The sequence below is a fragment of the Schistocerca piceifrons genome, chromosome 4 (assembly GCF_021461385.2).
Source record: "Schistocerca piceifrons isolate TAMUIC-IGC-003096 chromosome 4, iqSchPice1.1, whole genome shotgun sequence".
Classification (NCBI taxonomy): Eukaryota; Metazoa; Arthropoda; class Insecta; order Orthoptera; family Acrididae; genus Schistocerca; species Schistocerca piceifrons.
In genome coordinates this window covers 384211706-384225899 of record NC_060141.1, presented here as the reverse complement: position 1 = coordinate 384225899, position 14194 = coordinate 384211706, and the positions used below count along the sequence as shown (strand labels likewise).

Below are 14194 nucleotides of genomic sequence, written 5' to 3'. Positions count from 1 at the left end.
TAATGCTTCCCGTCCGCGACACCGTGTCAGAAACTATCATAGCAATTCGAGCGCAATTACATGCTGCCAAACCCCGAAAGCGCGGCAACTCGCGGGAGCGTCACACAACACACCTGCTCCACTGCACTACTACAGCCAGACTCCCCTCTGCCTGCGCTCCACGCGGCAGATTTCACACTACCAAAGATCCTAAACATTTTGGTTCTGCACACGACCTATCGATATATTCGTTCGATAGCATAGTTTTCCCTAGCGTAAAAATACAAATAATATTTACAAAACAAACCAATTATACATCGACATATATATATATATATATATATATATATATATATATATATATATATATATAGTAAAACAATTACAATATATAGACACAGAAATGTCATATCTTGAGGTAACAAAACAAGGGAAAAAATTATAGTACAATAGATGGAAATAGGAGGATATGCATTTCCGGCCTTACAAACTGTTTATATACTTGCAAAAGACATTAAAACTCGTCATTACAGTGAATTCTACAATACACAGCAGAAACTGTGGAGGACGGGCGTGCGTGGTGTTGTTGCAGCTGACGCGCGAGTACAACCTGCAGTGCCTGTACCTGTTCTACCCGGTGCTGAAGCAGCACATCCAGTACGAGTTCGAGCCGTGCGAGAACGACAGCATCGACAAGGTGACGGCCGACCACTCGTCGGCGCAGCAGCAGCTCAGCAAGGAGGCCAAGCGCTGGGCCACGCGCATCGCGCGCGACAAGCAGAACGTCGCCGAGTACGAGAGGCGCCTCGTGGCGCTGCAGGCCCTGCGCGACCAGGGGCAGAAGGTGAGTCGGCACTGTGCGGCACCCAACGTGGGAGGGAAGTGCGCCCTACCCTCCAGCGTGCTTCATCTCGGCCAGGCGAGATCACAGTTTGGGACTTCGTCTCTCCCAGGGCCTGAAGAGAACTCCCGCACTACTCGATCTACATCAGTATAAATATCCACAAGCCACCGTACGGCACAAGGCGAAGGGCACCTTGTAGTACTGCTAGTCGTTCCTGTTCCGCTCACAAATGGAGCGAAAGGAAAACGACTACCTACATGCTTCTGTACAAGTCCTGACTTCTCTTGTCCTTGCGGCTCTTACGCGAGGCGTGTCATGGTGGCAGTAACATCGTCTGCGTAAAATGCAGGTTTTGTATTCCTAACAGTTTTTGGGGAAAAGGATATCTTCTTCCCCTCGGGAATTCCTGCAGTATTTCTGTAACACTTGGGTGTTGATCGAACCTACCAGCACCAGATCTAACAGTAAGTCACTGAAATGCTTCGATATCTTCCTTTAATACGACGTGGGGCTGACCCCATACACTCTAGGAGTATTCAAGAATGGGCTGCACAAGTGTTCTATATGCGGTATGTTTTGTAAGTGAGCTACACTTGCCTAAAAACGGTTTAAACTTATCAAATAATTAAAAAAATGCTTTCTTACGATAAAAATGAATACTCGCCTTCACAAATCTAGCTTCATTCGGATATAACGTGAAATAAACACGCTTTTTATGGGGTTTCTTACGCGCGCCACCTCTATGTTTCAAACTTGTACGAATTGTTTCATATTTTTTCAAGAAGATAGACAAACACATTTAATTAGTGGTCGTCTTGTTGTTTTGTGAAAGCTTTATCCGTTGTCACGATATAAGCAACATGGTTAGGAAGACAACAGGAAAAGCCTACATCGGTTGCCAAGCTGTGGCGGTCTTATGTAAAAATTACGCTGGAGGAAAAGTTGAGAACCAGAATCGAAAACGTTCCTGTCATACTACAAAAAGGCGAATATGTCCTGGACAGAGATAGGGATATAAAAGAAGGGAACTAGTTTATGTTGCAAGGCTAGTTCCTTTCTATCACTAAGTCTGCCCAGGACATAGAAGCATTTTTCTTTCTGGTAACACAGTGTGTCAGAAGTTTCTCATATATAAATAATGCACTTCTGGCCATTAAAACTGCAGCTAAAGAAGAGAAAATAACGAAATATTACTTGTATATAAGTATGCGGTATACTAGGGGGTATAAGTTAATTTCACAGATTGCGAAATTAAACGCTGATGCTACATCTGTTAGCAACAAAGGCTCTTGAACTGAACTTGGCTGACGGATGCGGGTACGTCGTTCCACGCTGCTTCAAGCCTCTGACAGTTCATCAGTCATAGAAGTGGGCGTGTGGGGGTGGGCATTTCTCGCGGCAACAAGTTACCAGACACTCTGTAATGTAGGCAGCCACAGCCGTTGAAATTCGTTGTAAACTGAACTTGAATAGTTGCAAACATCTGCTAAGGGATTATTTATTAACGACAGGTTTCGCTGCGTTAAAGTAGCATCTTCATGTTGTTAGTTGTGTAACCTGGAATAGGACAGAGGGGGGGGGGGGGGGGGAGTCTCCATGTGGCACTATCAGCAGTTTGAAGATGCTGCTATAATGCAACGAAACCGGCCGTTAAAAGATCATTACTTAAACGATTTATTCAAGTTCGGTTCAACATTACCGGAGGTTTCCAATGGATGAGTGATTTGGAGAACGTGCAGTACGGCAACAATCGAACACCCTCCATACGGGGTTAGGACAGCACAGGGAGCAGTTGTTCTGGCGCTATATTTTTGAAAGATAACTTCGCTTGCACCTCGAAGACAGGGCTCGGCCAGCAGCTTTAACACATCGAGAATGTAACGACTGACCTCCACATTACCAGCTTGAAACCAGCGATGATGATGTGTACTCCAACATCACGCCAGTTGCTGGGCACGTATATCGATTACGAATGTGCTGGAAAAGTTCATTCGCTCCCCAGCCGCCACGTACGGATCGTCCGTTGGGATGCTGTACACACAACTGGGACTCGGTCTGAAAAGACATGGGTGTCCAGTGTTGTCACCGGGTGCGCCCTTTTTGGTCGCCGTGCTGAGAGTCCATGGCGCTCCAGACTCAGTCGTACTGCCGTGTGGGATACCTTCCTTGTTGCAACCAATCTCTTTTCTTGATTCATGGCACCTGAGGTGGCTGTACGATCCTGCGCTCCTCAGCAGGCAATATGTCTGTCCTCTCGGGCGCTAGTCACATGTCCTTGAGTATGGTCGTCCTAGATCCATCCTTTCCATATCGAATGATAGTCATGGAATCAGTTAACATAAGCAGCAACATCGAGGAACAACAACCTGCAGTGTCCACTGGTTACAATTCCGCCAATAGACATTCCTCCTTCTTACACGAGATATAACAAGTTCTTTGCACAAAGAACCAACACAAAAATGTGATTTCCGAATGAGAAATCCGCTGCGTAATCTTTCCTTATAGACAGAGTGTGGATGGAGTTACTCCTACATAATTCGTGTGGTTTTGCAGAAATTCCTGATCATTTGCGCATTGAGAAGTCATGCAGTACACATCTTGACAACTTGACGCTCGTTGGCTGCCTTCTTTATGCCGCTGTAAATTCAGTGGCCAGTGGTATAGACTTATAACTACAGCCTTTAATAGAAATGATTTATAAGACACAAACCATATTTGCGGACTGGAAAACCGAGTTATATGCCCCATATTTAAGAAGAGTGAACCACTATTGTGTGATAACTACAAAGGAGCTGCTTTCCTGGATGTCACTCTTAAAATCCTATTGAGGTGCCCATTAAACAGTTTCATCCCTGTATCATATATATTATTTCTCAAGTCAACATCCCTTTTTCTCAACACATACTTGTCACATAGGTATGAATGAGGTATCGTTAGAAAGGTTTATAACCGGCTTCTGAAGATATAGATCGATTTTGCGCTAAAGCTTACAATTTGTGGAAAATTTTGACATAAAAGAGACCTTCAAGTATTACAGGCAAAAGGGTACCGTGGATACTCAGCTACATAGCCACATTTTACGAAGCTAACTTATTAATCACAAATAAGCAGTAATTTGTATACAGCGCTGTCACTGTGGTAGTCCATCATCTCTGCCCATCAGACAAGATGACTTTCCTAAACGAATATATTTTCCGAAACGACAAACATAAGTGCCATTGTCGCCTTGAATTGTGTTTACCTATTGCTGTCGTGGCGTAAATTGCTGACTGTAACTGAAAACGTCTGTCGAGTTACAGTTACAGGTTGCGTGGCCCTACTGACAGTCCCTAATCTCTGTCCGTCGTACAAGCCGCGAAAAACATTCCGAATGGAAAACACATTTTTGCACACTTGGACATGTATATACAGGATGTATCAAAAATTTATGATTATTATTCCACGTCGTTCGGTTCATTTTAGAGATGATTTCTCTTCATTCTCACGTCTACCCTTATCCCATATATACTTATTCTACACACTGTCATTATTTAAAAACGATAAAAGTGCGAAAGTTTCACGCGGGTTCCCTAGTCTGAAGAACTAACTGGGAACTACCAATGCGGTTTCCGCAGATTTAGCACCTTACTGGATCATTTGTTCACTCTAAGATAAACAACTGAGAAAACGTGGGATTTCAGTGTACATGTCCATGTATAATTTTATATTTCAAAAAGGCCTGCGGTAACTTACAACTATAGTGGACCTAAATATAAGGAGAGAATTTGAAATACTCTAGAAGCTAATCAGATTAGTCAAGATGTGTTACAGATGACACTTTATGTCATATAAAGGTATCTGTAGGAGAAACTGAAAATTTTAAGGTGTATACTGGATACTGTGATTATTCATTCTGTGCATTAGCGGAGTTATTTTCACAATAACTAAAACGTGACCAGTTACAGGGAATGTGTGTCTGCAAATTTTAAGTCTAATAGTCTGCCGTTCTTATACTTACAGATATGCTGACGGCGCATGGCATAGTGACTGACGTCGGAAGTTATTAATTTGTAGCTATGTAAAGTTTAGAGGTGGCGTGCGTAAGAAACCCCATAAAAAGCGTGTTTATTGCACGTAATATACGAATGAAGCAAGATTTGTGAAAGCGAGGATTCAGTTTTATCGTAAGAAAGCATTTTTTTAGTTATTTGATAAGTTTAAACCGTTTCCGCGCAAGAACGAATTTTGCTTGGTACATTTAGTTCTACTTTAAATAGCGTTCCTCGACAAAGGGAAAAAGACAACTGGATAAAAAAATTCCTTTTGACTTTATAGATTTATCTACCTTCGCGCAAACTTTGAACGTACAAGTTTAAAGTACAGAGCTGGAGGCTTAGAAAATCTCCCAGAAAAACGTGTTTTTTGCACGTAAAATTCAAACGAAGCAAGATTTTATCAAATTGTTAAAACTTATAGACCAACGTCCGATCATACAGCGGTGAACCAAATTTGAACAATATCAGTCATTCTCCAGTCCGAAGTCATTTAAGGGTGATCGTTTTTACACGTAAAATCGGATCGAAGCTGAATGTTTTAGCACATAAAATTCGAAGTGTGCGTATACAAATTATGCCATTATCTGACCATTAAATACAGCCCAATTAAAGTCTTTTGCAAAGGGAATTAATAGCGCCAGTTCCGGTTAGTCGTTCAACGTTTCTTAGTACGCCGTAAGACAGTTACAGTAAGACAAATGTTCGAATGGGTATACAAATGGCCGAGCTTAACCAAAAACTTTTTACCCCATGTTCGTAGCTCAAATAGGAACAAGCACCAAGACCCCCTCCCCCCCCTCCCCCGCCCCTCGCCCCGAAAACCGTGGTGGCCTTTTCGTACGTATTTATTTCAACGCTTCCGCGCTTTAACGATGACTGCGTTGCCTTTTAATATCGGGGGGTACATGGTCACTTTCAATTTGAAAGGCAACTCGTTACCGGGAAAGGTTGTTTGCATGTCGTGGTTACAGAAGCAAAAGATTTTAGTTGTACTTACAACTCTTCTATCTACGAAATGTGCTGTCACCAATCAGACCATAGAAAGGCATGGGTACCGTTTTGTAACAATACGTAACTGTAATATAGGGTATGGCGTGCTCATGATACAGAATGCTGCTCGGGATATGTTAGATAAGTAGCAGCAGAACCTGGTGAACGTAATAGCTGGAATTCAACAGATGGTCTTCCGAAAACATCAAAATGACATCAGAATCTTAAATGATAGCAGCCCTCGCCATACAACTAGGTCCATAGGGTGTGTGTCCTGCGTAAGACTGAACCGACATCTACGATGCTGATGCTGCTGACCACACGGAAGACAAATTTAAACATGAGTTGGAATCAAAGGCAAACTGTTCACACGAGAGCAACTTGATTCATTCCCATCGAACTGATGACTGGAACATTAAAGACGCCAACATGACCGCGATGGCTGTTGAATTTATGATAATTTCATACTTCATTCAGTTACAGCTTGTGCCCCTGTCATTGTGTTCCGTATTACAGCAGTGGCTATCAGAGCATTATTGGCGAAATGTACGACGTTGCTTATGGTTAGACCGTGTTTTAATTAATCCACTCCGATGCGCTCCGCCCGGAATCGATAAGACCCGGTATTCTACGAACATTGCAGACATACTGACATAGGCCCAAAGTATGACCTATTTTTATACGCATCCGAGTGTTTCTAACCTGAACGTCTTTGACGCTTCGCCATCCTCTGACTTAAGACTTACACAGAAACAGCGTCAAACTGATCACTGCTTTTTCTGCAGCTGCCCCTCAGAAGTATCGATCTACATATGACTCCGTTTACGTGGCATTATGATCAACTGCATAGATCCTAAAATCGTTTACAAATTTTATTTTTTATTATGATTATGGTGAGTAATTCATTTCTGCCATGTACATTTGTCAGAGGTAAATTTTAGCTCTCTAGAAGTGTATTTTGGGATGAACTACAGTGAATAAAGAAGTACGAGTACGCAGTACGGAAGCAACTTCAATCGTTCGATAGCGGACAGCAGAAAAGAACACACTTTTAGTTATTTTGAGACTCCTGGTAACCATGATGTTGAACTGCGTCTCTGTGTATTTACAGCTGTGCGAAGAACATGTTTTGGACTCAGAAGCGTGGAAATACACCCAAATGCGTTCGTTAGGTTGTTGTGACAAAAAAATGTCAATTATCACATTTATGTAGCAATAAAGGCTCCATTTCTGCGATAGAGCAAGAAAGACTGTTGCCAAAGTGTAGGCTCAGTATTTCAAGTTTCCTATTCAAGTTGCTAACCTCTTGCTGTTTCCTTAATTTCAGGTCGATCCAAACGATGTAAATGGACCAGATCTGGAAACGAAAATCGAAGACCTGAAACACAGCATTAGAAGGTCTGAGGTACGTACACTTAGGTGTTGTATGTTACCCGTCTTATCAGCAGGATACTGTGTGGGTATAATTTCGTTCTTTTAATGAACACAGAAGTTCATGTCTATTTTGCTATGACCTTGCGTGTGTTGCGACATCAGATTCCTTTGGTATTAGAAATGTAGTGCTAAATACAGAAGTTTATTTTCAGCTTACACAAGTGAGACGGCATGCTGAATGAGTCTTTTTTCCCACGCCTTTCTTGTTTCAGACTTCCAAGGTGAAAGCAGAAGCTCGCATAGAGTGCTTGAGAGCAGGGGGAGGTAAGTCCACACTCAGCCATTGCCGATATGTTCCTTCGTAAAATGGCAGCAGTTGCCGAACATCAGCCTTAATATTATGACTCTATTGTTAAGGTACCTATATAGTGGGATACAGTCCCTTTTTATAACAGATGTGTATTTGAATGGCTGTGTTTCATAACAGCATATGACTGGTTCTACCAGGTTAATCTGTAAAGATGTTAATAGATTCTTCTGTCGCTGATTGCAAGAGCAAATGAATATTTATAAATGAATAAGACAAAAATGTTTGTGTTTTACAGTGTTAACCCATTTAGCTATCCAGTTCTCGGCTTAGAAGACTACAGTTAACTACCGTCGACAAAACGGGTACATTAATGTTAAGCAACTGTCAAGAAACTGTTACGCTCGGACAGAGAAGTGGAGAAACAAAATGAATACCGTCTCTCACAATGTAGTTGCAATACAATTAGAATATTTAAGCTAAACAGTTAAAGATCTGAAAGGAACATACAAAAAAAAAAAAAAAAAAAATAAGACTCAGCATTGACAAAACTGTGTTTGTGTGTGTGCTCGCGCGTTCGCGGGCGTGAGTGTGTGTGTGTGTGTGTGTGTGTGTGTGTGTGTGTGTGTGAGAGAGAGAGAGAGAGAGAGAGAGAGAGAGAGAGAGAGAGATAGGTATACGAGGAAGGTGATATAAAAAGCTGAATCTAAATTTGTCATAGTTATAAGTACTACATAACGGTCAAGTTTATATATGTATTTATAGAAAATTCTATACAGCAGGAGACACATAGACTATGTGTATTAAAAGACCAGAAAAGCCTACACGACAACTGAAACGAAACTGACACCCACAGTATAATAAAAGAAAAATACGACACTCGTGAAGCTATGCTGTTCTTCTAATACATGTACATCTCTTCTATTGAATGTAATACCTTATAGAGACTGTCCAGTTGTATTTATTCTGTTTTATTGTGGTTGTCAGTTGTTATATAGGCTACTCTGTTGATATAGACGTAAACGTCTCTCCTGTTGAATGTAGTTCTTTATACTCAACTTGTGTTGTGATTCGTACTAGCAAACTACCTGAGCCAAAATTTGATGTATTTTGCTACATAATTACGCCGAGACTAGGGCTCTAAGGTGAATGATTATGTTTCGAGGAATTGCCAAAGTTGCATAGTCATCTTCGCAACACTAGGCAGTGAACTGAAACATGAGCGATGACGGATAGACGGTAAAGCCGTCCTACTACGGGACGAGGGTGCAAACGATGTGGACGTGGACGGGATTTCGACTTCACGAGACAGAGAGTGGTCGGCACACGGGACGAGCTGGTAAACGTGATTTGCGCCCTCAGCCCTCTCCAGCCGCCGTACTCGGCTTTATTTACCTACTAAACGACACAATTCCTTTACGATGCGCGTAAAATAACTCGCGTTATCTCTCTTAGCGACTGCCAAAGAGGAGCGGAGAAAAATCAAGGCAGATTCTGGACACGTCGATGGCTTGAACAGCAAATTATTGACAGGGGAACACTACATGATGCTGTACAACGGTCTGAGTTACATAGCAATAGAAGTTATTTGTTAACTCAATTGCATTTTCATCCCATTTTCGTTTTAAATTGAATGTGGTTAAGAGGCCGTGTCTAATGTCACTTTCCGCATGCGTAATGTTCATATTCTCGATGTTTCATTGACCACAAACGCTCTGAAATAACGTAACGATTTGAAGATCAAGATTCGTTTCGTAATTTCATTCGAATTGAAGAGGAGATGTTTTCGAAGCTACTCATCATCAATGAAATAGTATTTACCGGCAAAATACAAACATGAGCTAGTTCATAACCGTAGATATAGGTGTATATATATGTTATAGAAAGTTTCATAAAAGCAAAATCGTCCACTGTGTAACTTGTGTTTTCTTTCTGACAGACTGACAGTCACGTTAAGATTTGTGGCCATGGCGAAAACAATCCAGTCGCTGGCGTATCCAACAAGAATAGCAGCAGATGCATCATAAATAATTAATATGGTCGACTTTTGAGGTAAAACTTCTATTAAATGAATAAGAAAGTTCCAGAATGTTTTAGAAAACAAAAAGCGAAAAAAAACTGGAATGAGGTAAACGCGAGCCTGTCAACCTTCTCTTCACAGGTCACAACTCACGATACTATTAGCCACGCTATAGTCGCAATACAAGCGGCGAACCTCTTAATATGACATACACTGTCTAAAGACTGTATCTACAGAAGTCATTATTTGATATTTAATACGCAAATTGTACCAAAAAGACGCGCTTTTGATAGGGCATCATTGTACCGTAGCACTGAAATTGCAAACTTTCGCAGCGCATAAGTTATTGGGTTTGTGCATAAGTTCAAGCGTTTTTTCATAAGTGGAATAAACACACAGATACACATAACACAGACCTAAGTCATCAGTTATATATTCTCCTTCACTATTTACAACAGTCTGCCAACGCTGGGGTAACTTTTCGATTCCGCCACTGTAGAAATCTTCGAGCCATGTTCGGAACGCATTTTCAGACGGAAAGGAATTTCCTCTATGGTTGTTCATTAGAGAGCGGAAAAGGTCGAAAATCTGAGCACGCAAGGTCAGCTGAATAAGGTGGGAACGGAATTACTTGCCAACCCAACTCCTGTGTAGTGTTTTTTGACGCTCTAGCAGAATGTGGGCGGGCGTTACCGTGGAGTAGGATCACTTCACGCGGTCTCCTTGGTCGTTGTTCCTCGATCGAGTCTGCAAGACGTCTCAGTTGTTGACAACAAATGTCAGCTGTTTTGATTACACTCCTGGGGAAGCAATTCGTGCCGGCCGCGGTGGCCGAGCGGTTCTAGGCGCTCCAGTCCGGAATCGCGCGACTGCTACGGTCGCAGGTTCGAATCCTGCCTCGGGCATGGATGTTTGTGATGTACTTAGGTTAGTTAGGTTTAAGTAGTTCTACGCTCAAGGGGACTGACGACCCCAAATGTTAAGTCCCATAGTGCTCAGAGCCATTTGAACCATGTTTGAAGCAATTCGTAGTATACCACACCATCGCTGTTCCACCACATGCGTAACAATGTCCATTGTAAATGCGCGCAGGTCTTTGTATGGCGAGTTTCTGCATTTTTTTGGGGGGGGGGGGGGCTCAGGCATTCCATTCTTCTTCCTTCTGTTAGCATAAACACACCGTTTCTCGTCGCCAGTAACGTTATAGGATAGGAATGGTCGGTGTTGCACATATGGCCACCAGGCTGATTTTTGTGATTTTGGCTTAGACCATGCAGTACCCACACACCAGACACTAGGAGCTTCCCCGTTGGATGAAAATGTCGCAGTGCTCGCTGACGTGGATCATTGTGTGTTAATCTGTTTAAACGATCTTCATCAAACCCCGAACGTCTTCCTGAACGTGGACTGTCATTAATTTCGAAAAGATCCTCCTTTAAACGAGAAAACCATTTTCTTGCCCTGCCTTCTCCAGTGGCATTATCCCGATACACGACGCAAATGTTTCTGGCTGCCTCCGCTGCTGTCACCCTCTCTTGAACTAAAACAGAAGAAAAAGACAGATGTGTTCCGATTTCTCCATATGGCAATCCATCTTCTAGCGTCCATAGCTCCATTTTTTATTTCCAAATGATAAAATATAGCAACAGTGAACTACGTTGAAAAATGACAGTCGTTAAAAAAAAAAACAGGCATATCAACAAGCAAAACAAGAAAGCCACGAACTTATGCACGAACCTAATACAACACTAAATACATCAACTAACGTAGCCGTTACCAACCGATATATATATATATATATATATATATATATATATATATATATATATATATAGAGAGAGAGAGAGAGAGAGAGAGAGAGAGAGAGAGAGAGAGAGAGTGGTCCACTGATCGTGATCGGGCCAAATACCTCACGAAATAAGCGTCGATCGAAAAAACTACAAAAAACAAAACTTGTCTAGCTTGAAGGGGGAAACCAGATGGCGCTATGGTTCACCCGCTAAATGGCGCTGCCATAGATCAAACGGATATCAGCTCCGTTTTTTAAATAGGAACTCCCATTTTTATTATATATTCGGGTAGTACGTAAAGAAGTATGAATGTTTTAGTTGGACGAGTTTTTTTGCTTTGTGATAGATGGCGCTGTAATAGTCACAAACATATGGCTCACAATTTTAGACGAACAGTTGGTCACAGGTAGGTTTTTTAAATTAAAACACAGAACGTAGGTACTTTTGAACATTTTATTTCGGTTGTTCCAATATGATACCATGCAGTACGAACTTATCATTTCTGAGAACGCATGCTGTTACAGCATGATTACCTGTAAATACTACATTAATGCAATAAATGCTCAAAATGATATCCGTCAACCTCAATGCATTTGGCAATACGTGTAACGACATTCCTCTCAACAGCGAATAGTTTCGCCTTCCGTAATGTTCGCACATGCATTGACAATGCGCTGACGCATGTTGTCAGGCGTTGTCGGTGGATCAAAAAAATGGTTCAAATGGCTCTGAGCACTATGGGAATTAACATCTATGGTCATCAGTCCCCTAGAACTTAGAACTACTTAAACCCAACTAACCTAAGGACAGCACACAACACCCAGTCATCACGAGGCAGAGAAAATCCTTGACCCCGCCGGGAATGTCGGTGGATCACGATAGCAAATATCCTTCAACTTTCCCCACAGAAAGAAATCCGGGGACGTCAGATCCGGTGAACGTGCGGGCCATGGTATGGTGCTTCGACGACCAGTCCACCTGTCATGAAATATGCTATTCAATACCGCTTCAACCGCACGCGATCTATGTGCCGGAAATCCATCATGTTGGAAGTACAACGCCATTCTGCCATGCAGTGAAACATCTTGTAGAAACATCAGTAGAACATTACGTAGGAAATCAGCATACAATGCACCAGGGCCCAATTATCCTTCCTCCCATAATGCCGCACCATACATTAACCCGCCAAGGTCGCTGATGTTCCACTTGTCATAGCCATCGTGGATTTTCCGTTGCCCAATAGTGCATATTATGCCGGTTTGCATTACCGCTTTTGGTGAATGATGCTTCGTCGTTAAATAGAACGCGTGCAAAAATCTGCCATCGTCCCGTAATTTCTCTTGTGCCCAGTGGCAGAACTGTACACGACGTTCAAAGTCGTCGCCATGCAACTCCTGGTGCATAGAAATATGGTACGCGTGTAATCGATGTTGATATAGCATTCTCAAGACCGACGTTTTTGAGATTCCCAATTCTCGAGCAATTTGTCTGCTACTGATGTGCGGATTATCCGCGGCAGCAGCTAAAACACCTACTTGGGCATCATCATGGTAGACGTTTCACATGTGACTGAACACTTCTTGTTTCCTTAAATAACGTGACGGCCGGTGTGGCCGTGCGGTTCTAGGCGCTACAGTCTGGAACCGATCGACCACTACGGTCGCAGGTTCGAATCCTACCTCGAGCATGGATGTGTGTGATGTTCCTAGGTTAGTTAGGTTTTAGTAGTTCTAAGTGCTAGGCGACTGATGACCTCAGAAGTTAAGTCGCATAGTGCTCAGAGTCATTTGAACCTTAAATAACGTACCTATTCGGCGAACGGTCCGGACACTTGGATGATGTCGTCCACGATACCGAGCAGCATACATAGCACACGCCCGTTGGGCATTTTGATCACAATAGCCATACATCAACACGATATCGACCTTTTCCGCAATTGGTAAATGGTCCATTTTAACACGGGTTATGTATCACGAAGCAAATACCGTCCGCACTGGAGGAATGTTACGTAATACCACGTACTTAGACGATTGTGACTACTACAGCGCCATCTTCACAAAGCGAAAAGGTGGTCCACCTAAAGCATTCATATTTCTTTACATACTTCACGAATAAGTAATAAAAAATGGGGGTTCCTATTTAAAAAAACGCAGTTCATATAAGCTTGACCTATGGCAATGGCATCTAGCGGGCGAACCATAGCGCCCTCTGGTTTCCCCCTTCAAGGTAGACGTGTTTCGTTGTTTGTAGTTATTTTGTTTGATGCTTATTTCGTAAGATATTTGGCCCGGTCACTATCAATGGACCACCGTGTATATATATTTTACCTACCGATCGAGGGGCATGAAAGGGAAGCAGTGATTGGGGAGGGAATGAGACCGGGTTGTAGCCTCTCCTCGATACTATTCAATCTGCATATTGAGCAAGCAATCAACAAAAGAAAAGTTCGGAGTAGGCATTAAAATCCATGAAGAAGAAATAAAAACTTCGAGGTTCGCCGGTGGCATTGTAATTCTGTCAGAGACAGCAAAGGACTTGGAACAGCAGTTGAACGGAATGGACAGTGTCTTGAAAGGAGGATGTAAGATGAACATCAACAAAAGCAAAACAAGGGTAATGGAATGTAGTCGAACTAAGTCGGGTGATGCTGAGGGAATTAGATTATGAAATGAGACACATAAAGTAGTAAAGGAGTTCTGCTATTTGGGGACCAAAATAACTGATGATGGTCGAAGTAGAGAGGATATAAAATGTGGACTGGCAATGGCAAGGAAAGCGTTTCTGAAGGAGAGAAATTTGTTAACATCGAGTATAGATTTAAGTGTCAGGAAGTCGTTTCTGAAAGTATTTGTATGG

General features: G+C 42.3%; 1 protein-coding gene across 1 annotated transcript in view; it reads left to right on the top strand.

The window, feature by feature from the left end:
• LOC124795860 (protein nervous wreck) overlaps positions 1-14194 on the top strand; it is a 737145-nt gene that overhangs the window by 611821 nt on the left and 111130 nt on the right. Inside the window, exons 10-12 of the mRNA XM_047259941.1 lie at positions 572-823; positions 7175-7252; positions 7494-7545. Coding sequence (XP_047115897.1) covers positions 572-823; positions 7175-7252; positions 7494-7545 — 382 coding nt within the window. The remainder of the gene's footprint in view (positions 1-571; positions 824-7174; positions 7253-7493; positions 7546-14194) is intronic.